We start from the raw sequence: 26884 nt of genomic DNA on the forward strand, positions 1-26884 counted from the left end.
CGACCTGTGCCGCAGGAATGGGGTCGACCCCCGAGTCAGTCCGGGGATGCTCCTCCTCCGAGCTATCCCCCACGGTGGCAATGGCCGTATCGTCGTCCCCTACCTCGTCGCCGGCTTCGTCAAACTCCTCGTCTCCTGCGTCGTAGGCCTCCCCCTCGGACGCAGGGCTAGAGTCCGAAACCTGTTGGACATTGTCGCTTCCGACGTCTTCTTCGAAGATGTCGTCCGGCGGGGGCGCAGACAGTCTGGCCTGGAGTCTCGCAGCCCGACGAATCTTGAGGGTCTTCTTGCACCGGAACTTCGAGCAGGCCATACACCTGGCCTCGTCGTGGTCCGGCGACAGACAAGTGTTGCACACTACTCACACACCGGCGGAAGTTGCCCCTAAGGACTCTGGTCATTGTAGTAAAGTGTTCGCGATGCATCATCTTTCGATCTTGCTATCTTGGCTGTCTTCGCCATCCCTGGACACGTGTTTCGGGTTTTCAACCCTCGTCAGCAGGGATAGGCAGTGTTCTGGGGTCGCCGATGGCTGCCAATATCTGCCAGGTATAGTACCACTCCGGCGCGTAGGTGCGGGATCCCAGGCTCGTCAGCCCGCTGCTCAAGGGAGCTTTAAGTTACAAAAAGGAGGTGGGGTCGCACACTACCCACACACCGGCGAAAGTAGTGTGCGACCCCACCCCCTTTTTGTAACTTAAAGCTCCCTTGAGCAGTGGGCTGACGAGCCTGGGATCCCGCACCTACGCGCCGGAGTGGTACTATACCTGGCAGATATTGGCAGCCATCGGCGACCCCAGAACACTGCCTATCCCTGCTGACGAGGGTTGATAACCCGAAACACGTGTCCAGGGATGGCGAAGACAGCGAAGATAGCAAGATCGAAAGATGACGCATCGCGAACACTCTACTACAATGACCAGAGTCCTCAGGGGCAACTTCCGCCGGTGTGTGAGTAGTGTGCGACCCCACCCCTCTTTGTAACTTAAAGCTCCCTTGAGCAGTGGGCTGACGAGCCTGGGATCCCGCACCTACGCGCCGGAGTGGTACTATACCTGGCAGATATTGGCAGCCATCGGCGACCCCAGAACACTGCCTATCCCTGCTGACGAGGGTTGATAACCCGAAACACGTGTCCAGGGATGGCGAAGACAGCGAAGATAGCAAGATCGAAAGATGATGCATCGCGAACACTCTACTACAATGACCAGAGTCCTCAGGGGCAACTTCCGCCGGTGTGTGAGTAGTGTGCGACCCCACCCCTCTTTGTAACTTAAAGCTCCCTTGAGCAGTGGGCTGACGAGCCTGGGATCCCGCACCTACGCGCCGGAGTGGTACTATACCTGGCAGATATTGGCAGCCATCGGCGACCCCAGAACACTGCCTATCCCTGCTGACGAGGGTTGATAACCCGAAACACGTGTCCAGGGATGGCGAAGACAGCGAAGATAGCAAGATCGAAAGATGATGCATCGCGAACACTCTACTACAATGACCAGAGTCCTCAGGGGCAACTTCCGCCGGTGTGTGAGTAGTGTGCGACCCCACCCCTCTTTGTAACTTAAAGCTCCCTTGAGCAGTGGGCTGACGAGCCTGGGATCCCGCACCTACGCGCCGGAGTGGTACTATACCTGGCAGATATTGGCAGCCATCGGCGACCCCAGAACACTGCCTATCCCTGCTGACGAGGGTTGATAACCCGAAACACGTGTCCAGGGATGGCGAAGACAGCGAAGATAGCAAGATCGAAAGATGATGCATCGCGAACACTCTACTACAATGACCAGAGTCCTCAGGGGCAACTTCCGCCGGTGTGTGAGTAGTGTGCGACCCCACCCCTCTTTGTAACTTAAAGCTCCCTTGAGCAGTGGGCTGACGAGCCTGGGATCCCGCACCTACGCGCCGGAGTGGTACTATACCTGGCAGATATTGGCAGCCATCGGCGACCCCAGAACACTGCCTATCCCTGCTGACGAGGGTTGATAACCCGAAACACGTGTCCAGGGATGGCGAAGACAGCGAAGATAGCAAGATCGAAAGATGATGCATCGCGAACACTCTACTACAATGACCAGAGTCCTCAGGGGCAACTTCCGCCGGTGTGTGAGTAGTGTGCGACCCCACCCCTCTTTGTAACTTAAAGCTCCCTTGAGCAGTGGGCTGACGAGCCTGGGATCCCGCACCTACGCGCCGGAGTGGTACTATACCTGGCAGATATTGGGAGCCATCGGCGACCCCAGAACACTGCCTATCCCTGCTGACGAGGGCTTGATAACCCGAAACACGTGTCCAGGGATGGCGAAGACAGCAAAGATAGCAAGATCGAAAGATGATGCATCGCGAACACTCTACTACAATGACCAGAGTCCTCAGGGGCAACTTCCGCCGGTGTGTGAGTAGTGTGCGACCCCACCCCTCTTCGCTTTTAAAGTTTATCGGAGCAGAGAGAAACCCGAGGAGGCTGGTAATTATAGACCAAGCTCAAACTGTACAGTTAGTTGGAATCAGACCTTTAATGGGTGTTTAAAAACTATGATGTACCTAACAAGACCACTGTAAAGTGTGGCCTTCTCTGCATGCAAATGATACTTTATCTCTCAGGAACAGCAGCGCGGGATATTTTAATAAAGAGTGAAATCAACTCAATAATTAGACTCCAGGTGATCAAACATCCTCTGAACACCTCTTCTGCCCTGCCCATTAGCAATTTCAATAGTTGCATTTCTGTCAAGGCGACAGAGGCATTTGAGAGGATGAAAAATTGAAGCAATGTCAAATAGAGCCCCAAATATTACCTTGTAGAGTGCCTGCCAGTCATTCACTTTGGTGTGAGAGACGGTCATCCGTTTCAACATCAACTGGAAGAAAAATGAACAATAAAAAGAATACTAATTTTCAATAGGCTACTCTACTTTATTTTTTATTATACGCATCACATGAGAAAGTTACTTGTAACTATAGTTCTACAAATTATATGTTATGGATATACATGCTTGAATCATTCTCCATCATCTGGCTGGAAATGTCCAGTATGTATGCTTGTATATATGTATGTGTTATTTCTGTAGCCCAAAATTAGTGAGCAACTAGAAGAGTAATGTACAGGGTCAACTGTCCCAGCTCTAACTACAGTTCTCCGGTGTTTGTTCCTTTGCTAGATTTACATGCTTTCATTATTCCCACTCATCAACAAGAGGACAATTTACTAGCCTGACAACTACGACTATTTCAACCATATGAGTCTATTAAAGATGTACAGCAGGAGAAAATAATAGTTGCCACATTGACAACGTGGTAAGAGGAGGCTATGGTGTTTGCACTTCTAAAAAACTTTAGAGCATGTCCTCAAAAGTAAAATGCCTGTATTTTCAATAATCATACACCAATGGTTGGAGTTAAATTGGTTGAATTTTGAAAATGTATTTGAAGCTGATATATGTATGACAAAATGTGTGGTGTCTGGAAAACCTTTGAGTTGTTTTATTACCTTGATGCCATGGGCACTGCAGACATGGCTGTTTTGCATTATCCATGTAGAGGCATTGCAAATTAGTACAGCCTTTTTACAATACTGCGGGCAACCCTGCATGATGCACTCAGATGATCACTGCTGACAATCTTGCATAGGATGGCCACTACCGTAAACTTGTCTGATGACCTAGTCACCTAGCGACGACTATGGAACTGTAGCTTGATGTGAGAATTTCAATGCATTTGCATTTGAATTGAGAGGGTCCCCTAGTGACGACTTGAGGAATGGCAACTTCACAAAAGAATATCAATGCATTTGCATTTGACCCGAGGGACACCAAGTAATGACTTCTGGAATTGCAGCTTCAATGAAAGAATTAAAATGTTATTGCAGTTGCCTGTTGAGGGCATTCTAGTGACAACTAATGGAAGAATTAAAATGGTTTTGCATTTGACTAGTGAGGGACATCTAGTGATGACTAGTGAAACTGCAGTTTCATGAAATAATTTAAAACGTTTTGCATTCAACTTTTGAGGGACAAATAGTGATGACTAGTAGAACTGTGGCTTGATGTAAAAATGTCAATGCTTTTGAATGTGACTTGTGAGGGACACCTAGATTGTGGCTAGTGGATCCAATCCAATCGAATTTGATGGTAAAATACCGATTCCGGTGTGCATGCACATGTGTGCATGCACACCTATGCCATGTGGCAGGCAGACCTGGGCAGGTCTGCCTGTCACATGGCACCCGTGCCTGTTTTGGAGGTGCCAGAGGGTGTCAAAGTGACACCCCATGCACCCTTGTGTGAATCGGTATTTACCTATGGGCTTCAATGCCCATAGGAATGAATGGGCATTACCGATTCGGTATTTACCGAATCGGTAAATACCGAATTCATCCGATTCGGTATTCCAGAACACCTGGAATACCTACATGTCGGAGCCATAGATTTACCGATTTTAAATTACCGAATCGGTAAAATTCTTGATCTGCAGCTTCGAGTATGAATTTTGAAGCTTTTGCATTTGACTTGTGAGGGACACCTAGTAGCGATGAGTGGAACTGCAGCTTGATGTAAGAATTTCAGTGCTTTTGCATTTGACTTATGAAGGACACCTAGTGACGACTTGTGGACTGCACCTTAGAGTAAAAAGTTTAATGCTTTTATGATTTTACTTGTGGGGGACATCTAGTAATGACTAGTGGAACTGCAGCTTTATTTAAGAAAATCAAAGCTTTTGCACTGGATTAGAAAGCGACATCTAGTAATGACTAGTGGAACTGAAGCTTCATGACAGAATTTGTGCTTTTGCATTCGACCTTTGAGGGACACCTAGTGATGATTAGTTGTACCACCGCTTGATGAAAGAATTCCAATGCTTTTGCATTTGACTTGTGAGGGATACTTAGTAACGACTAGTGGAACTGCAGATTCAAGAAAGAATTTCAATGTTTTTTTATTAGACTTGTGAGGGACAACTAGTAACAACTTGTGGAACAGCAACTTCATGAAAGATTATTAATGCATTTGATTTTGACTTATGAGAGACACCTGGGGTCGAATAGTTGAACTGCAGCTTTGTGAAAGAATTTCAATGCTTTTGCATTTTTCCTGTTAGGAACACATAGTAACCACTAATGAAATTGCAGTGCTATGTGAGACTTTCAATGCTTTTTCATCTGACTCGATAGGGACACCTAGTAATAACGAGTTGAATTGTAGATTCATGTTAAAGTTTCAGTACATTTGCATTTGGCTTATGAGGGACATCTAGTAATGACTATAAATGCTTCTCCATTTGTTTTGGTAGGGCCTTGAGGAACTGCAGCCCTAGGCAGGAATTTTGAAGATTTAGCATTTGACTTGACAGTTACCTTTTGTAACAAATTGAGGAATTGCAGGTTTGAGTATATGTGTGTGCGTGATATATATATATATATCATATACTCACGGTTGTCTTTACAAGTGTTCCAAAGTAATTAAGACATTTATTGAAAGTTGCAATATTGATTTATCAGCATATACCAGCATAGGCACATTTATTTATTCTACTAGAATCACTGGGAGCAAAAGTTGATATGTACATTTTTATGTTGAAACCACACACCCTCAACATTGTGAAGGACATCTGAAGCAGATACATGTTACTCAAGAGGCACATTAGTAACTACATGAGCTACTGCAGCTTTTCGCACACTTTTTAGGCAGTTGTTTCTGACCTGAGAGAGGCATCTATTAAGGTTCTGCAGCATTGCAGGCTTGTTAAAGACTTCACAATGTTTCTTCTGACTTGAAAAGAACATCTAGTTAATACTTGAGTTACTGTAGCTATGGGAAATGCCAGACCAATTGGCTTTACAATGCGTGTCCCTAAATGGAATAACATTAACTGATCAAAATACTTATTGTATGAATTCTTGCAGTTATCTGTATCCAATATTCTACCCTCAGTCATCAAACAATCACAGCCTTGTATAGCGCGGCTACTCACCGGTGATGGTCTCAAGGCGCTGGGGGTGGGTGGCTGTCATACTGGTTGTAGGATCATTTGAAGAGCCAGGTCTTGAAGTCCTTCTTGAATTGGGTCAGCAAAGAGGATTGTCTGAGGTGGAGGGGCAGGGTTTTCCAGGTCTTGGCAGGGAGGTAGGAGAACAAACTTCCTCCAGTTCTGGTCTTGTGGATCCTGGAGACAGAGGCTAGGATGAGTTGGGCAGAGCAGAGTTTGTCTGCCGGGTACATAGAATGCAAGGCAGTGGTTCTGGTATGCTGGTCCTTCATAAGGTAGAGCTTTGTAGGCGTGAGTGAGGAGCTTTAAGGTAATTCTCCTGTTGCCTGGGAGCCAGTGGAGTTGTCGGCGATGTTGCATGATGTGACTGAGGCAGGGGATGTCGAGGATCAGTCTGCCTGCGGCATTTTGAATGTTCTGTTGTTTCTTGAGCTGGTTCTGGGTGACACTGGCGTAAACTGTGTTTCCATAGTTGAGTCTGCTGGTGAAGAGTGCGTGGGTGACCGACCATCTTTCTGGATTCTGTGGGGATCCATCTGAATGTCTTTCGAAGCAGGCGGAGAGTGTGGGAGCAGGCTGGTGAAACTGCGTTGATTTGGCGGTTCATTGTGAGCGATGAGCCCAGTATAATGGCAAGGTTGAGTGCATGGTCCATTGGGGTGGGGGGATCCTAGAGTGCCTGGCCACCAGGAGACATCCCATGCTGAAGGGGTGGGTCCCAGGATGAGTATTCTGGTCTTCTCCAAGTTGAGCTTGAGGTAGCTGTCTTTCATCCAGGTAGAAACGGCCTTCATTCCATTGTGGAAGTTGGTTTTGGCAGTTGTGAGCTCGTTGGTGAGGGAGAGGATCAGCTCAGTGTCGTCGGCATAGGAGATGATGTTGAGTCCGTGGCTTCTCACGATGGCTGTGAGAGGGGCCATGTAGACATTGAAGAGGCTGGGGCTCAGTGAGGAACCCTGGGGCACTCCACCGCTGATCTCTGTGGGTTTTGAGAGGAACGGTGGTAGTCCAGCCGGTGAGGAAAGAGTGGATCCAGTACACTACCTTGTCATGGTTCCCGGCGTTGTAGAGTCTCGTGATTAGGGTGTGGTGGGAGATGGTGTCGAAAGCAGAAGAGAGGTCTAGTAGGATGAGGGCTGCAGAATGGGATTTGGTTGTTTCACTTTGCCTTCCCCCTGAAAGTGAGGGTCCAAGGACTTTATTCATAAAGTGTGCAAAGATAGAAATCCATTAACAATGTTTTTTTCATCTAGTTATGCAGTTTGTGCATAATATATGGGGAATGGAATGTTTACTTTTGAGTTTTGCAAGCATTTGGGGTGAGTTGCCATATGTTGTTTTCATGAATAAGGTGAGGAGTTTGTAGATTGCTCTTGGTTTTATTTTAGTCAGGCAAACTGCTGAGGTACGAAAGTTGTTTTTTTGGTTTTGAGGAGGAGTATTGAATGAGGTGATTAGAAGACAATTACAGTAGTCTGACTTGCTGATGACTCACATGTTGGAAACTGATTTCACTGTGCAGAAAGTGGGGGTGAATATCACATATGGTCAGTGGTTGGAACTAGGTGATGCCTTTGGAAGTTTGACCAATACTACAGGCATGACCTTACACACAAGGGAATACAGAGGGTCTCGAGATCAACCAAAAAGGAACTTACAGTGAGCAGGGTATTCCACTTCGCCACTACAAAACTAAAATACAAAAACAGACTTGGTTTGAGGTCTAAAGACAAAGTATAAGTACAAAAAAACAGTTCCTGTTCAAATCTTTTATTCTCGTATTGAACAAAAAACTGGGCAACACGTGTTCCACAACATCAAGGTTGCTTCTTCAGGGCCAATATATGAACCAAAGTTCTGATAGAAAAACATATTCACCTGAACATGCCCACTCAACATTTTCAGTCAGTTATCATGCCGTTATGAAATTAAGGAGAGCGACTGTTCCAAAATACATTACTTAAACAAGAAAGTATCAAAAGAAATTGATTAACAGATATTATTTAATTTTGTCAATAAGTCATGATGTATCCATTTGAAGATAAGGATTAGTTACTTACCTGTAATCCTAGTTCTCTTCCAGGGGTATACTCAATAAAGTCATAAGCACTGAATTATCTCCGCCCATGAGCGGGAACCCGGAACACAAACAATATACATATATATGTGTAAATATAACCAAAAGTACATAGTACTAACTAATTATACACATATACATGTATAATAACCATAATATGCAGCCTAACATTAATACATAGGCTAATCAAAACAAACCTTACACACGTTCTGAAGCATGAAAATATGCTGTATATAAATGCAATAAACAGGCATGAGCCTAAAATGCATTTCATAACCATGAAAAACCTTTTATTTTAATCAAAGAACCTGTTGTAAACAGTTATTAGCCTAAAAGGCTGCATATGAAAAAATGTCTGTGTACAGAAAATCAGACTGGCACCTTGCCTTTAAGGCCCCAGAGCACACTTTGCCTTTAAGGCCTCCAGGAGAACTCTGTTCCCATCATGCACCACAGATGACAGTTAGGTCAGTTCTTTTGTACGGTACAGTAAACTTTAGCAGGAATCTGCACTTAAAACCTTCATAATACATATTGAAACGATAAACCTCAATGCTACTGCTCGCCCGGGGAGGCGGGAGGGTGCTTTTGACTTTAATGAGTAAACCCCTGGAAGAGAACTAGGATTACTGGTAAGTAACTAATCATTCTCTTCCAGGGGATACTCATTAATAGTCATAAGCACTGAATAGAGTAGCAAGCTCATACCCACCAGAAGCGGGCAAACAGATAAATGCATAGTCACACTTTATAACCACAGTGTTTAACTAGAAGTAGCAAACATATTTCTGAGTGATGCTTGTAGGAGAGTAGGGTCTGCAATCCTATGATCACCCAGATTTTTTGCTTTTGTTTCACTGGTTTACGACTTTCTCTGGCTGCGGGCCTGCCAATCAGACCCACAGCCTGGCTGTTCTCTTTCTAAATTACGAGATGTACCCTAGGTGCATTTACCAATTGGTACTGGGCCACCTTATCAGACCCTGTAACTCAGGGCATAGGTGTACCCAGGGCCACCAGGGGCTGCAGCATGTATTGTGCCACCCCTGGCTGGCCTCCTAAATTTGACACAACTGGCTGCATGACAGCTGGGGCGAAGTCGTGTAATCACCCTTTGCTATAGATATAGTAGCCCTATATCTAACCCTCCAATGGACACCCGAGTTCCTATCAGTCACTCCTATGGCAGGCCTTGACAATCCTGAAGGCAGAGTGCATGGGCTCGCGTGAACTGTGTTCTGGCCCGAGCCGAGCCGGTTGCAGCTTGCGGAGAAAAGACCCAATGGCTGTTCCATGATAACGCGTACCACATCGGTAACTTCGGTGCCGCGTTATCAAGACATGTCGAGTAAGGTGTCATACGAATCGGGGTGCTGCCCTCTCACCAACCCTGGCGACGAGGTTAGCATCCCGCCCTTCTAGAGGGACACGACATGTACGTAACTGTGAACCCCGGTTAAAGTTAACGAAAGCCTCAGCTCCACAAAATGGATGCTGCCACCACAGACACGAGTCTGACCTCCTGCTGCTGGGAGTCCTTCCAGCGAGGAGCACTTGGACAAAGGGTTTCCTGTCGAGGGCGGTGTTCGCACCGTCCCAGACAGGGTTTGTGTATTCTGGGTAGGTAGGGCTTTTGCGAGAAGGTGACTGCGGAGTGGCACCCCGGTGCTCACTACGCATCTGCCGGTTAGAACCAGTTCCAGGGGCGACAGCCCTGGCCTGGGGAAAGTCCGGCAGGGGAGAGGGGTGTAACTACCCCCCTTCCTGGTCCCACCCTTAGGGCAGGACCTAGTCATGTACCCACCCCTTTCTTTAGGATAAAGGCCGGAGCGGGTACCCTTCCAAATTAGATCATCTTTGAATCAAGAATACTTTCTACGAAAGGACTTCAAGACTCTTCTCAAGATTTCTCCCTTGTGACTAAGGAGTAGTCACCCTGCATCTGCGGGCACCATCTAAGAACTCTGCGGTTTGCTGTAAGTCCTTCCTCAAGGAATCCGACGGCCCAGCTCGACGAGAACCGGCTTCCCTGGCACCTCTGACCTCTACCCACGTCATCAGCTCAGCTGTGATCTGTGGGTGCGACGAGACCTCGAGGGACCGGCCATCATCAGAACCTGCACGCTCTTAAAAACCAGCACGACCATCGAGGTAACTCTCTGGTGAGTGCTCTGGGGTCCGAGAAGCCCCGACCCTGAGCCGCTCCAGCACCGAAGTGCAGTCTCCCAGCATCTCCACGATCTGCGTGGGGCCCTTCCGCTCGCTGCTCAGCACGTTGTCTGGTCACTAGCCGCTGGCTTGTGTCCTTCTGTGACGACATCCGAGAATCAACACTGCCGGTCTGGTTGCTCCAGACTGGCCCTTGCTTCCATCTTTTCGAGAAGCACCCCGGACCCTCCTGGTCCACTCAAGACGCCGACAGCGACATCCGTCGTGGGACAGCTCGCACCTCCACCGTGGTCGCCGACAACGCCTCCTGGTCCGTGAGACTGCAGAGCCTAGCGTCGCCCACTCACCTGGTCGAGGTGACGGCCAACCGGTGCCTTCCTGGTACCCTCTGACTACTGGCTAGTAGTACGAACTTGGTCCCCTCTGCTTTCAGGTTTCATCAATCTCCGATCCAGGCTTGGATCTCTACGAACTATTCATCACTGGTCGCCGGCCAGCAACTCCTTTTCTTCCGGCTCCTGGCTCGTCAGCGAAGACCCCGACGCCTGTAAGACTTGCAGCCGCAGCCCTCGTGGCTAGGTAACTCGGCATTTCGGTGCCTGCATAGCCTCCTTACTCTAGGGTCCCGAGTCCCTCGCTTCCGACTTGCCTTAACCTTTCCGTGTCCCCGGACACTTGTTTTAAACTGTGCACTTGAAGTATTTGCTAAAGAGATTTGGTTTGTGCTTAGTACCCTGTCCTCATAAAGAGTACAGGGCTGTTGTGATTCTTAATAAATATACTGTTTATTTTCATAACACTTGTGTGGTGTCCTTTCACTGGGTGTTCAAGGGGTACATGTGTGGTAAACAGCTGGCTTAACGCGCCCTCTCGAGTCTTTAGCCTTAGACTGCTCGTATCCACGCTACTAGGATAGCTGGTCTATAGGTTGACTTACAACCAAACACCATAAGGGTCGTTGGAACGATACATAGCGGTCGCTAGAATAGCGAACGTTGCATATCGGGCCAACTTCTCACATTGGTGAGCAGCGGTTGGGATTTGAGCTTGCTGTTGTTTTACCACACGTATCCTAAGAATATCTTGTTGAAAGATCACACAAGTACTGTTAGTACGTATAACTAAAGCTTAGAATACTCTGAGTTCTACTGAACCAGCTGTTGTAGCTCCTCAAGGCTTAGCACACCTTGGCTACAACTCTTAGCAAGGGAAAAGTAGGTAAACACATAGTGTAGGTAGGTGCATCACTTACACCACACTAGAAACAGTATGTCGGACAAAGGAGGAAACTCTGAGTCTCCCCTTGTGTCAGTTGACCCTCCACAGGTCATCCCGTCAAGATATACTGCGCTTAACTTCCATGAGTTACGACAAGTATGTACCTCTAGGAAGATTAAGCAAGGGGCTAACCCCACCACCTCCTTTCTGATTGGTCTCCTAGAGACTTATGATGCCAGAAAGGCTGAGAAGCTTCTTAGCCCTTCTAATCCAGAAGGAGGCATGCCTCCCCTCGAGGGAACCCGGGACGATCCTGACCTCATTCACCTCGCAACTGAGAACGAAGATGGCGAGGAGGATGAGGATGAGGATCTCTCTGGGGATGAGGCAGATAAGGGACAGGTAGAAGTCGTCAGACTGACACGGTCCAACTTAAGCAAACATGATAGTGGTACTGGGGGACCCCCGGCGCTACTGTCAGGTGCGCTTAACATTGGGAATGGACGAGTTAGGTCTCTATCAAGAGGCTCTAACAGATCCGTTCGAACCAATGGCTCTCGCAACTCTTCTCAAAGAGGGATGACGTCCCCTCAGAGGAGAGTGTACGAAGCTAAGGAAAGGGCAGCTAATCTAAGGATCGAAAGGGAAGAACTTGCCCTGGCCAAGGAAAAGCTTGCTTTTGCTAGAGAACAACAGTTAAGTGGGGCAGTCCCCACTGGTGGCAGCAATGTACCTAGTAATAGGGAAAAGAGTTTCGATACGAAACACCTTGGGAAGATAGTGCCCCCCTTTAAACAAGGGGACGACATCCACAAATGGATTACTGCTTTGGAGAGGGCCTGCACTGTGCAAGGTGTTCCCCAGAGTCAGTGGGCAGCTATCTTGTGGCTCTCCTTTGAAGGTAAAGGAAGAGACAAGCTCCTCACCACAAGGGTAGAGGACGCTAACAATTACCAAGTCTTGAAGAATACACTCGTTGAAGGGTTCGGCCTAACCACTGAGCAGTACAGGGTGCTGTTCAGGGATACCCAGAAAACGCAGGCTCAAGACTGGTCTGATTTTGTCGATTGTGCCACTAAGGCTTTTGAGGGCTGGTTGCTGGGCAGTAAGGTTACTGATTACAAAGGATTGTACAATTTGATGATGAGAGAACAAATTTTAAACAATTGTCAGAACCAGTTGTTGCATCAGCATCTTGTCGACTCGGATCTGACCTCTCCCCAAGAATTGGGACAGAAGGCAGACAAATGGGTTCGTACGAGAGTTAAACAGAACCAGGGCCAGAATCAAGGTGGTCAGAAGAAAGCAGACCAGAAGGGTAAAGATTCTAAGGGGGAACAAAATGACCAGAAGTCTTCGACAGGTCCCCAACAACCCAAAGAGGGTGGGGGTCAGGCTCCCCAAAAGAAGAAAGAAGGCCAATCCAAACGATGGTGCCAGTACTGTAAAAGTAAATCTCACTGGTTTAGTGAGTGCACCAAGAAAGGAGGAGGGCAGCCTCCTGCCACTGCAGCCCCTAAGGCACCTGTGCCCCCTAGTACAGCCAGCAGTGGTAGTGCACCTCCCAAGGGTTTAGTAGGGTTAACCCTGGGTTCTGAGGGGCGTGACAACTTAGTTGGCACACTCACTCAGGCTGTCCTTGTCAGTACAGGGGACGTGGACGTGTCCCCTGACGTAAGCCCCAATACTTTGGGCAAATACCGACAGACGCCTTTCATAAATGGAAAGATGGCTCAGGCCTATAGGGACACTTGTGCCAGCGTCACCATGGTGACGCCTAACTTTGTGGACCCTGGACAGATCATGCCAGGTACAGAATTCCTGGTGACCAATGCAAGCAATGTCACTACCAATCACAGTATGGCAATTGTAGCTTTCTCCTGGGGAGGGGTAACTGGCCAAAAGAAGGTTGTAGTTAGTCCAGACCTCCCAGTGGATTGTTTGTTGGGCAATGATTTGGAGTCGTCGCAATGGTCAGAAGTGGAGCACCGGACTCACATGGAAATGTTAGGTTTGCCAGCACATGTGTTCGCTGTGACTAGGTCACAGGTCAGGAAATGCCCCACTGAACAGGTGCTGGATCCTGGAACAACGGACCAGACACCTCCCAAGAAAAAGAGCAGTAGGGTTAAGGCTGCGCCTTCCCCCTTGCCCCAGGTCGAGGATCAAGTCTCAGAGGAGGCTGACCTACAGGAATTGAGGGAAACTGAGCCTAGGGAGTTCGAACTTGATCAAGTTGAATTCTTGGGCTCAGGGGGACCCTCAAGGGAAGATCTGGGGAAGGACCAGTTAGACTGCCCTTCTCTTGAACCCCTCAGACAGCAGGCTGCTGCTGAGGCTGCTGGGAACGCCACAGGTACCCACAAGGTATACTGGGAAGATGGACTCCTGTACACTGAGTCAAGAGACCCCAAGCCTGGCATGACCAGGAGGCTGGTCGTCCCCTTGTCTCAGCGTGGTTTCCTACTTACCTTGGCCCACGAGATTCCCTTAGCAGGTCACTTAGGCCAGACGAAGACTTGGGACAGGCTTGTCTCACACTTTCACTGGCCTCACATGAACGAAGATACCAAGGAGTTTTGTCGCTCCTGTGTCACTTGCCAAGCCAGTGGTAAGTCAGGTGGCACCACAAAGGCCCCCCTTATACCAATGCCTGTGGTGGGGGTGCCCTTTGAACGGGTGGGGATCGACATCGTCGGTCCCATGGAACCACCGACAGCATCAGGGCACAAGTTTATACTGGTGGTAGTGGATCATGCCACCAGGTATCCTGAAGCTATTCCCCTTAGGACCACTACAGCACCTGTTGTGGCAAGAGCCCTAGTTGGAGTATTCTCCAGAGTGGGCTTCCCTAAGGAGGTCGTCTCCGACAGAGGTGCAAACTTTATGTCGAGCTACTTAACTGCTATGTGGAAGGAATGTGGTGTCAACTACAAGTTCACTACACCCTATCATCCACAATGCAATGGGCTTGTTGAGAGATTCAACAGGACCCTAAAAGGGATGATTCATGGACTACCGGAAAAGCTTCGGCGTAGATGGGACGTCCTGATCCCCTGCCTCTTGTTCGCCTACAGAGAAGTCCCACAGAAGGGGGTTGGCTACAGCCCTTTTGAACTTTTGTACGGGAATCCTGTAAGAGGACCCCTGTGTTTGGTGAAGGAAGGATGGGAGAGACCTCTCAAAAAGCCTGCAACCAACATAGTGGACTATGTGCTCGGCCTCCGCTCGCGGATGGCTGAATACATGGAGAAGGCATCCGAAAACCTTAAGGCCAGCCAAGAACTCCAAAAAGCTTGGCATGACCAAAAGGCTGTCTTGACTGTTTACCAGCCCGGACAGAAGGTGTGGGTGTTGGAGCCAGTGGCCCCAGCAGCACTCAAGGACAAATGGTCCGGGCCCCACACCATCCTGGAGAAAAAGGGAGAGGTCACCTACCTGGTCGACCTGGGAACTCCCCGGAGCCCCCACAGGGTGCTTCATGTCAACAGGCTAAAAGCATATGTCGACAGGAAGGACATGAGTTTGCTCATGGCCCTAGATGAGGGACAGGAAGAGGAGAGTGACCCTCTCCCCGACCTGCTCTCTCAGAATCCTGACGATGGCTCGGTAGATGGTGTTGTCTTTTGTGGCAGCCTCTCCGAACATCAGCAGAGCGACTGTAAACAGGTTCTTCAGTCGTTCCGACATCTGTTTTCTCTGACACCCAGTCAGACCGATTGGTGCACCCATGAAGTCGACACTGGTGACAGCTTGCCCGTAAAGAGTAAAATCTACAGGCAGCCTGATCACGTTAGAGACTGCATCAAAAGTGAAGTGCAGAAAATGTTGGAGCTGGGAGTCATTGAACCCTCGGATAGCCCTTGGGCTAGTCCCGTAGTTCTAGTGCCGAAACCTCACACCCAGGGTGGTAAGAGAGAGATGAGGTTTTGCGTAGACTACAGGGGTCTCAATGCAGTCACTAAGACTGACGCCCACCCAATACCAAGGGCAGACGAGCTTATCGATAGATTGGCTTCGGCCAACTACTTAAGTACGTTTGACCTGACAGCTGGGTATTGGCAAATCAGGTTAGCTGGGGACGCCAAGCCTAAAACCGCATTTTCAACCCCTGGTGGGCATTATCAGTTCGTGGTGATGCCCTTTGGTCTGAAAAATGCACCTGCCACCTTCCAACGGTTGGTGAATCACGTCCTTACTGGGCTGGATGACTTCTGTGCGGCGTATCTTGACGATATTGCTGTCTTTAGCTCCACCTGGGAGGATCACCTGGTCCACCTGCGGAAGACGTTAGAGGCACTGCAAGCAGCAGGTCTCACTATCAAGGCCACCAAGTGCCAGATAGGGCAGACACAGGTTGTATACCTGGGCCACCTTGTAGGTGGAGGTCAGGTTCAGCCACTGGAGAGCAAGATACAGTCAATCAGGGACTGGGCTCCTCCAACCACCCAGACTCAGGTTCGAGCTTTCTTGGGCCTGACTGGTTACTACAGGAAGTTTGTCAGGAACTATGGTTCCATCGTGACACCATTAAATGAACTGACAAGTAAGAAAATGCCAAAAAAGGTTCAGTGGACAGCGAGCTGTCAAAAAGCATTCGATGACCTAAAGCAGGCCATGTGCACGGCGCCTATCCTCAAGAGTCCGGACTACTCCAAACCATTCATTGTCCAAACAGATGCTTCTGAGTTGGGTGTGGGAGCTGTTCTTTCTCAACTGAATTTTGATGGTCAAGACCAGCCCATTGCTTTTATAAGCAGACGGCTGACCCCTAGAGAGAAGAATTGGTCAGCTATTGAGAGGGAGGCCTTTGCTGTGGTTTGGGCCCTGAAGAAGCTGAGGCCATACTTGTTTGGCACTCACTTCAAGATTCAGACCGACCATAAGCCCCTCTTGTGGCTAAATCAGATGAAGGGTGAAAACCCCAAACTGCTTAGGTGGTCCATTTCCCTACAGGGGATGGACTTCACAGTGGAACATAGACCTGGTACTGATCATGGCAATGCCGATGGGCTCTCCAGATATTTCCACTTAGAACAAGAAGACTCACCTGGTCAAGGTTAGCTAGTTGTTCCGACGTTTGGGGGGGGGTCATGTAGGAGAGTAGGGTCTGCAATCCTATGATCACCCAGATTTTTTGCTTTTGTTTCACTGGTTTACGACTTTCTCTGGCTGCGGGCCTGCCAATCAGACCCACAGCCTGGCTGTTCTCTTTCTAAATTACGAGATGTACCCTAGGTGCATTTACCAATTGGTACTGGGCCACCTTATCAGACCCTGTAACTCAGGGCATAGGTGTACCCAGGGCCACCAGGGGCTGCAGCATGTATTGTGCCACCCCTGGCTGGCCTCCTAAATTTGACACAACTGGCTGCATGACAGCTGGAGCGAAGTCGTGTAATCACCCTTTGCTATAGATATAGTAGCCCTATATCTAACCCTCCAATGGACACCCGAGTTCCTATCAGTCACTCCTATGGCAGGCCTTGACAATCCTGAAGGCAGAGTGCATGGGCTCGCGTGAACTGTGTTCTGGCCCGAGCCGAGCCGGTTGCAGCTTGCGGAGAAAAGACCCAATGGCTGTTCCATGATAACGCGTACCACATCGGTAACTTCGGTGCCGCGTTATCAAGACATGTCGAGTAAGGTGTCATACGAATCGGGGTGCTGCCCTCTCACCAACCCTGGCGACGAGGTTAGCATCCCGCCCTTCTAGAGGGACACGACATGTACGTAACTGTGAACCCCGGTTAAAGTTAACGAAAGCCTCAGCTCCACAAAATGGATGCTGCCACCACAGACACGAGTCTGACCTCCTGCTGCTGGGAGTCCTTCCAGCGAGGAGCACTTGGACAAAGGGTTTCCTGTCGAGGGCGGTGTTCGCACCGTCCCAGACAGGGTTTGTGTATTCTGGGTAGGTAGGGCTTTTGCGAGAAGGTGACTGCGGAGTGGCACCCCGGTGCTCACTACGCATCTGCCGGTTAGAACCAGTTCCAGGGGCGACAGCCCTGGCCTGGGGAAAGTCCGGCAGGGGAGAGGGGTGTAACTACCCCCTTCCTGGTCCCACCCTTAGGGCAGGACCTAGTCATGTACCCACCCCTTTCTTTAGGATAAAGGCCGGAGCGGGGACCCTTCCAAATTAGATCATCTTTGAATCAAGAATACTTTCTACGAAAGGACTTCAAGACTCTTCTCAAGATTTCTCCCTTGTGACTAAGGAGTAGTCACCCTGCATCTGCGGGCACCATCTAAGAACTCTGCGGTTTGCTGTAAGTCCTTCCTCAAGGAATCCGACGGCCCAGCTCGACGAGAACCGGCTTCCCTGGCACCTCTGACCTCTACCCACGTCATCAGCTCAGCTGTGATCTGTGGGTGCGACGAGACCTCGAGGGACCGGCCATCATCAGAACCTGCACGCTCTTAAAAACCAGCACGACCATCGAGGTAACTCTCTGGTGAGTGCTCTGGGGTCCGAGAAGCCCCGACCCTGAGCCGCTCCAGCACCGAAGTGCAGTCTCCCAGCATCTCCACGATCTGCGTGGGGCCCTTCCGCTCGCTGCTCAGCACGTTGTCTGGTCACTAGCCGCTGGCTTGTGTCCTTCTGTGACGACATCCGAGAATCAACACTGCCGGTCTGGTTGCTCCAGACTGGCCCTTGCTTCCATCTTTTCGAGAAGCACCCCGGACCCTCCTGGTCCACTCAAGACGCCGACAGCGACATCCGTCGTGGGACAGCTCGCACCTCCACCGTGGTCGCCGACAACGCCTCCTGGTCCGTGAGACTGCAGAGCCTAGCGTCGCCCACTCACCTGGTCGAGGTGACGGCCAACCGGTGCCTTCCTGGTACCCTCTGACTACTGGCTAGTAGTACGAACTTGGTCCCCTCTGCTTTCAGGTTTCATCAATCTCCGATCCAGGCTTGGATCTCTACGAACTATTCATCACTGGTCGCCGGCCAGCAACTCCTTTTCTTCCGGCTCCTAGCTCGTCAGCGAAGACCCCGACGCCTGTAAGACTTGCAGCCGCAGCCCTCGTGGCTAGGTAACTCGGCATTTCGGTGCCTGCATAGCCTCCTTACTCTAGGGTCCCGAGTCCCTCGCTTCCGACTTGCCTTAACCTTTCCGTGTCCCCGGACACTTGTTTTAAACTGTGCTTTTGCATTTGACTTGTGAGGGACACCTAGTAGCGATGAGTGGAACTGCAGCTTGATGTAAGAATTTCAGTGCTTTTGCATTTGACTTATGAAGGACACCTAGTGACGACTTGTGGACTGCACCTTAGAGTAAAAAGTTTAATGCTTTTATGATTTTACTTGTGGGGGACATCTAGTAATGACTAGTGGAACTGCAGCTTTATTTAAGAATGTCAAAGCTTTTGCACTGGATTAGAAAGCGACATCTAGTAATGACTAGTGGAACTGAAGCTTCATGACAGAATTTGTGCTTTTGCATTCGACCTTTGAGGGACACCTAGTGATGATTAGTTGTACCACCGCTTGATGAAAGAATTCCAATGCTTTTGCATTTGACTTGTGAGGGATACTTAGTAACGACTAGTGGAACTGCAGATTCAAGAAAGAATTTCAATGTTTTTTTATTAGACTTGTGAGGGACAACTAGTAACAACTTGTGGAACAGCAACTTCATGAAAGATTATTAATGCATTTGATTTTGACTTATGAGAGACACCTGGGGTCGAATAGTTGAACTGCAGCTTTGTGAAAGAATTTCAATGCTTTTGCATTTTTCCTGTTAGGAACACATAGTAACCACTAATGAAATTGCAGTGCTATGTGAGACTTTCAATGCTTTTTCATCTGACTCGATAGGGACACCTAGTAATAACGAGTTGAATTGTAGATTCATGTTAAAGTTTCAGTACATTTGCATTTGGCTTATGAGGGACATCTAGTAATGACTATAAATGCTTCTCCATTTGTTTTGGTAGGGCCTTGAGGAACTGCAGCCCTAGGCAGGAATTTTGAAGATTTAGCATTTGACTTGACAGTTACCTTTTGTAACAAATTGAGGAATTGCAGGTTTGAGTATATGTGTGTGCGTGATATATATATATATATATATCATATACTCACGGTTGTCTTTACAAGTGTTCCAAAGTAATTAAGACATTTATTGAAAGTTGCAATATTGATTTATCAGCATATACCAGCATAGGCACATTTATTTATTCTACTAGAATCACTGGGAGCAAAAGTTGATATGTACATTTTTATGTTGAAACCACACACCCTCAACATTGTGAAGGACATCTGAAGCAGATACATGTTACTCAAGAGGCACATTAGTAACTACATGAGCTACTGCAGCTTTTTGCACACTTTTTAGGCAGTTGTTTCTGACCTGAGAGAGGCATCTATTAAGGTTCTGCAGCATTGCAGGCTTGTTAAAGACTTCACAATGTTTCTTCTGACTTGAAAAGAACATCTAGTTAATACTTGAGTTACTGTAGCTATGGGAAATGCCAGACCAATTGGCTTTACAATGCGTGTCCCTAAATGGAATAACATTAACTGATCAAAATACTTATTGTATGAATTCTTGCAGTTATCTGTATCCAATATTCTACCCTCAGTCATCAAACAATCACAGCCTTGTATAGCGCGGCTACTCACCGGTGATGGTCTCAAGGCGCTGGGGGTGGGTGGCTGTCATACTGGTTGTAGGATCATTTGAAGAGCCAGGTCTTGAAGTCCTTCTTGAATTGGGTCAGCGACGAGGATTGTCTGAGGTGGAGGGGCAGGGTTTTCCAGGTCTTGGCAGGGAGGTAGGAGAACAAATTTCCTCCAGTTCTGGTCTTGTGGATCCTGGGGACAGAGGCTAGGATGAGTTGGGCAGAGCAGAGTTTGTCTGCCGGGTACATAGAATGCAAGGCAGTGGTTCTGGTATGCTGGTCCTTCATAAGGTAGAGCTTTGTAGGCGTGAGTGAGGAGCTTTAAGGTAATTCTCCTGTTGCCTGGGAGCCAGTGGAGTTGTCGGCGATGTTGCATGATGTGACTGAGGCAGGGGATGTCGAGGATCAGTCTGCCTGCGGCATTTTGAATGTTCTGTTGTTTCTTGAGCTGGTTCTGGGTGACACTGGCGTAAACTGTGTTTCCATAGTTGAGTCTGCTGGTGAAGAGTGCGTGGGTGACCGACCATCTTTCTGGATTCTGTGGGGATCCATCTGAATGTCTTTCGAAGCAGGCGGAGAGTGTGGGAGCAGGCTGGTGAAACTGCGTTGATTTGGGGGTTCATTGTGAGCGATGAGCCCAGTATAATGGCAAGGTTGAGTGCATGGTCCATTGGGGTGGGGGGATCCTAGAGTGCCTGGCCACCAGGAGACATCCCATGCTGAAGGGGTGGGTCCCAGGATGAGTATTCTGGTCTTCTCCAAGTTGAGCTTGAGGTAGCTGTCTTTCATCCAGGTAGAAACGGCCTTCATTCCATTGTGGAAGTTGGTTTTGGCAGTTGTGAGCTCGTTGGTGAGGGAGAGGATCAGCTCAGTGTCGTCGGCATAGGAGATGATGTTGAGTCCGTGGCTTCTCACGATGGCTGTGAGAGGGGCCATGTAGACATTGAAGAGGCTGGGGCTCAGTGAGGAACCCTGGGGCACTCCACCGCTGATCTCTGTGGGTTTTGAGAGGAACGGTGGTAGTCCAGCCGGTGAGGAAAGAGTGGATCCAGTACACTACCTTGTCATGGTTCCCGGCGTTGTAGAGTCTCGTGATTAGGGTGTGGTGGGAGATGGTGTCGAAAGCAGAAGAGAGGTCTAGTAGGATGAGGGCTGCAGAATGGGATTTGGTTGTTTCACTTTGCCTTCCCCCTGAAAGTGAGGGTCCAAGGACTTTATTCATAAAGTGTGCAAAGATAGAAATCCATTAACAATGTTTTTTTCATCTAGTTATGCAGTTTGTGCATAATATATGGGGAATGGAATGTTTACTTTTGAGTTTTGCAAGCATTTGGGGTGAGTTGCCATATGTTGTTTTCATGAATAAGGTGAGGAGTTTGTAGATTGCTCTTGGTTTTATTTTAGTCAGGCAAACTGCTGAGGTACGAAAGTTGTTTTTTTGGTTTTGAGGAGGAGTATTGAATGAGGTGATTAGAAGACAATTACAGTAGTCTGACTTGTTGATGACTCACATGTTGGAAACTGATTTCACTGTGCAGAAAGTGGGGGTGAATATCACATATGGTCAGTGGTTGGAACTAGGTGATGCCTTTGGAAGTTTGACCAATACTACAGGCATGACCTTACACACAAGGGAATACAGAGGGTCTCGAGATCAACCAAAAAGGAACTTACAGTGAGCAGGGTATTCCACTTCGCCACTACAAAACTAAAATACAAAAACAGACTTGGTTTGAGGTCTAAAGACAAAGTATAAGTACAAAAAAACGGTTCCTGTTCAAATCTTTTATTCTCGTATTGAACAAAAAACTGGGCAACACGTGTTCCACAACATCAAGGTTGCTTCTTCAGGGCCAATATATGAACCAAAGTTCTGATAGAAAAACATATTCACCTGAACATGCCCACTCAACATTTTCAGTCAGTTATCATGCCGTTATGAAATTAAGGAGAGCGACTGTTCCAAAATACATTACTTAAACAAGAAAGTATCAAAAGAAATTGATTAACAGATATTATTTAATTTTGTCAATAAGTCATGATGTATCCATTTGAAGATAAGGATTAGTTACTTACCTGTAATCCTAGTTCTCTTCCAGGGGTATACTCAATAAAGTCATAAGCACTGAATTATCTCCGCCCATGAGCGGGAACCCGGAACACAAACAATATACATATATATGTGTAAATATAACCAAAAGTACATAGTACTAACTAATTATACACATATACATGTATAATAACCATAATATGCAGCCTAACATTAATACATAGGCTAATCAAAACAAACCTTACACACGTTCTGAAGCATGAAAATATGCTGTATATAAATGCAATAAACAGGCATGAGCCTAAAATGCATTTCATAACCATGAAAAACCTTTTATTTTAATCAAAGAACCTGTTGTAAACAGTTATTAGCCTAAAAGGCTGCATATGAAAAAATGTCTGTGTACAGAAAATCAGACTGGCACCTTGCCTTTAAGGCCCCAGAGCACACTTTGCCTTTAAGGCCTCCAGGAGAACTCTGTTCCCATCATGCACCACAGATGACAGTTAGGTCAGTTCTTTTGTACGGTACAGTAAACTTTAGCAGGAATCTGCACTTAAAACCTTCATAATACATATTGAAACGATAAACCTCAATGCTACTGCTCGCCCGGGGAGGCGGGAGGGTGCTTTTGACTTTAATGAGTAAACCCCTGGAAGAGAACTAGGATTACTGGTAAGTAACTAATCATTCTCTTCCAGGGGATACTCATTAATAGTCATAAGCACTGAATAGAGTAGCAAGCTCATACCCACCAGAAGCGGGCAAACAGATAAATGCATAGTCACACTTTATAACCACAGTGTTTAACTAGAAGTAGCAAACATATTTCTGAGTGATGCTTGTCCCACTTGCGCATCAGTCTGTGCATCAGAATCCAAACAGTAATGGCGTGTAAACGTATGCACTGAACGCCAAGTAGCTGCTTTACATATCTCTGACATATCCACATTCCTAAGGAGAGCTGTGGTAGAAGCTTTCCCCCTCGTAGAATGAGCCCTAGGTCTACCATTATAAAGACTTTTGGGCTAGCTGATAAGCCAGTAAGATACATTACACTATCCATCTGAAATGGATCTCTTGGATGCTGACAAACCAGTATTCGTAGGACCATAGTTCACAAACAGACGGTCCGTGTGCCTCAAAGACTTTGTTTTATCTAAGTAAAATTTTAAAACCCTTTTCAGATCTAATGAATGTAGAGCCCGTTCAGCCGGACTCGAAGGGTTTGGAAAGAAAGTAGGCAATGTTATGGATTGGTTAATATGAAAATCCGACACCACTTTAGGCAGGAAAGAGGGATGAGTCCTGAGTACCACTCTGTTTCCATGAAAAACTGTGTACGGTTTATTACAACACAAAGCCTGGATTTCGCTCACCCTACGAGCAGAAGTGATGGCTACCAGGAACGCTACTTTCCAAGATAAGTGTTGTAAAGACGCTTTATGTATGGGCTCAAAGGGGGTGCCCATTAACTTAGTCAACACCACATTAAGGGCCCGATGTAGGTCGGTCGGTAACGGCCAAAAATCGGTATTTTCGGCCGTTACCGATCAGTAATTAGGCGAATGGTATGTAGGGGGCATTATTTTACCGAATCGGTAAAATTACCGATTCGGTAATTTTACAGATTCGGTAAAATAAGTAATCGGTAAATTTACCGATTCGGAGCCACCCATATGTAGCTGGGACTCTTCAGAGTCCCAGGAGCCTTAACGAATCGGTATTTTACCATCAAATCCAATTTGATGGTAAAATAGCGATTCCGGTGTGCATGCACATGTGTGCATGCACACCTATGCCATGTGACAGGCAGACCTGCCCTTAGGGCAGGTCTGCCTGCCACATGGCACCCGTGCCTGTTTTGGAGGTGCCAGAGGGTGTCAAAGTGACACCCCCTGCACCCTTGTGTGAATCGGTATTTACCGATTCGGTAAATACCGAATCGGTAATGCCCATTCATTCCTATGGGCTTCAATGCCCATAGGAATGAATAATCATTACCGATTCGGTATTTACCGAATCGGTAAATACCGAATTCATCCGATTCGGTATTCCAGAACACCTGGAATACCTACATGTCGGAGCCATAGATTTACTGATTTTAAATTACCGAATCGGTAAAATTCGGTAATTTAAAATCGGTAAATCTTTCCTACCTACATCTAGCCCTAAGCTCCCAAGGTGGAGAAGGAGACCTGACTGGAGGAAACACCTTCCTCAACCCCTCCAGAAAATCCTTCACCACAGGCATCCGAAAGAAAGATAGCTGTTTTGGAGACTTTCTATAAGCCGTTATTGCAGCAAGATGAATTTTGATGGAACTAAACTGCAAACCAGATTCAGCAAGGCAAGATAAGGCAAGATCACCTGTTCTTGACCATGAATAGGATCAAGACCCTTACTCTGACTCCAAAGGTAAAAGCGCTTCCACTTAAATCCGTAGGATTGTCTGGTAGAAGGCCGCTTTGCCTCCTTAAGGATGTTAATACACTCCGGATTCAGCTATAAATGCCCGTACTGGATGACTTCAGGAGCCATGCTGCCAAGCGCAGCGAGGACAGATTGGGATGGAACACTCGCCCCTCCTGTTTGGACAGAAGATCCGGGCGACACGGCAATCTCCTGTGCGGCATTATTGACAACTGGAGGAGATCTGGGAACCACCACTGGCGTGGCCATTCTGGGCAAATCAGTATCATTCTGGAGTGGGTCTTGTACAGCCGATTGATCACTGCTGGTATCAACGGTGTCGGTGGAAAGGCGTACATCAAGTTTTGACACCAGTCTATCAAAAGGGCATTCCCTTGAGACCCTTTCTGGTAGAACCTGGACGCGAAGATGGGGCATTTTGCGTTTGCCGCGTCTGCGAACAGATCGATGTCTGGTGTTCCCCAATCCTGGAAAATGCTGTGCACGACGTCTTCGTTGAGAACCCAGTCGTGCGCTTCGACGAAGTCTCTGCTGAGGTCGTCCGCCTGTGAGTTGAGACTCCCCGGTAGGTGAATTGCTGTTATGGACAGGTCTCGTGCAAGTAACCAATGCCAGATGGTCTGGGCTTCTATGGACAGAGTCCTTGATCTGGTACCCCCCTGCTTGTTTAAGTAATACATTGTAGTTGTATTGCACCAGGGGGGACCGAGTCTGTAGCGATGGCACCAGGGACTTGAGAGCAAGATGGACCGCTCCGAGTTCGAGTAGATTGATGTGATATCCTTTCTCGAAGTCTGACCATAGCCCTTGTACCTGAAGAGGGCCCATATGTGCCCCCCAGCCTTGGAGAGAAGCATCTGTTATCAGAGTCTGCGTTGGTGGGTCCTGATGAAAAGGAACTCCCTTCATCACGTGCGCCTTCTTCATCCACCACCGGATGGAATCTCTTGCAGACTGTTGGAGATGAATTCGATCCTCCCAGCATCCCGTCCTCTGTTTCCACTGATCTTCCAGACACTGTTGTAGAGGACGCATCTGCAAACGTGCGTTTGGCACGATGAAAATGCACGATGCCAAGGACCCCAGGAGAGAGGACACTTTCCGAACTGTCGGACGTGCAGACTGAAGGAGAAGCAAACACTTCGCCTTGATGGATGACCACCTCTCCTCCGAAGGACACACGTTTTTTTCTTCCGTGTCCAATTGAGCACCCAGGTAGTGGATCTTCTGGGTGGGGTTCATTATGGACTTCTTGTAGTTGACTTGCAGACCCAACTTGCACATGAGTTGGAGGCATATCAACAGATTTTCTTCTAGAAGCGATGGGGATGAACTCTTCAGAAGCCAGTCGTCTAAGTACGGATATATGAAAATCCGTCTCTTTCGAAGACAAGCCGCCACTACCGCCATACATTTTGAAAATGTTCTGGGAGCTGATCTCTGGCCAAAAGGAAGCACTGCGTACTGATAATGATGAGCCGCTACTTGAAACCTGAGAAACTTGCGATGTTTTCTGGATACCAGAATATGAAAATAAGCGTCCTTCAGATCGATGGAGCACATCCAATCCCCCTGGTGTAATTGAGGGAAGATCTGGTGAAGAGCCAGCATTCTAAACCTTTCCTTCCGAATGCATTTGTTCAACCGTCTCAAATCCAGAATGGGTCTGAACTCCGTAAATGGACCTTTTTTCTTTACGAGAAAGAATCGAGAGTACAGGCCTTGACCTCTCTGCTGAGATGGAACGGGTTCTATGGCCTTAATCTTCAGAAGGCCGTTCGCTTCCTGTTGTAAGCGCTTTATATTCCACTGTACCATCTTTAGAGGACGCATGACAGGGGGTAGCTTCTTAAATCTCAAAAGGTACCCGCTCTGAATGATACCCAGCACCCATCTGTCCTTTGTGATCTGTTTCCACTCGTCCAGATAACACACAATACTTCCTCCAACCGGAGTGGGACACGGTTGTAGAGGAAGCCTCCGTTCATTGTTTTTGAGGCTGCTTAGTAGCAGATGATTGCTGCCTATTTCCATTGCCTCTGCCTCGTCCAGGCCGTCGCTGTTGGAATTGCGGCCTCTGTTGATTCTGGCCTGGATTTTGCGAAGACCAATTAGTCTGTTGGCTCCTCTGCTGAAAAGATCTCTTGTCATAGGGACGAAAATTACTCCGACGTTTAAACTCTTTCTTCTTTTCAAGGCCTACGGCCTTAAGAGTGTCCAACTCCACTTTCATTTTAGACATCTCGTCGTCTGCGTGAGATCCAAACAGAGTCGAACCATTAAACGGTAAATTTACCATTTTCCTCTGAGCCTCAGGCTTTAGC

The 26884-nt window shown here is 47.8% G+C and overlaps 1 protein-coding gene across 1 annotated transcript in view; it reads right to left on the bottom strand.

Annotated features, from left to right (window-relative positions):
* MSH5 (mutS homolog 5) overlaps positions 1 to 26884 on the bottom strand; it is a 1348607-nt gene that overhangs the window by 731173 nt on the left and 590550 nt on the right. The window contains exon 12 of the mRNA XM_086920580.1: positions 2796 to 2858. Coding sequence (XP_086776706.1) covers positions 2796 to 2858 — 63 coding nt within the window. The remainder of the gene's footprint in view (positions 1 to 2795; positions 2859 to 26884) is intronic.

Source organism: Lissotriton vulgaris, chromosome 5, assembly GCF_964263255.1.
Source record: "Lissotriton vulgaris chromosome 5, aLisVul1.2, whole genome shotgun sequence".
NCBI lineage: Eukaryota > Metazoa > Chordata > Amphibia > Caudata > Salamandridae > Lissotriton > Lissotriton vulgaris.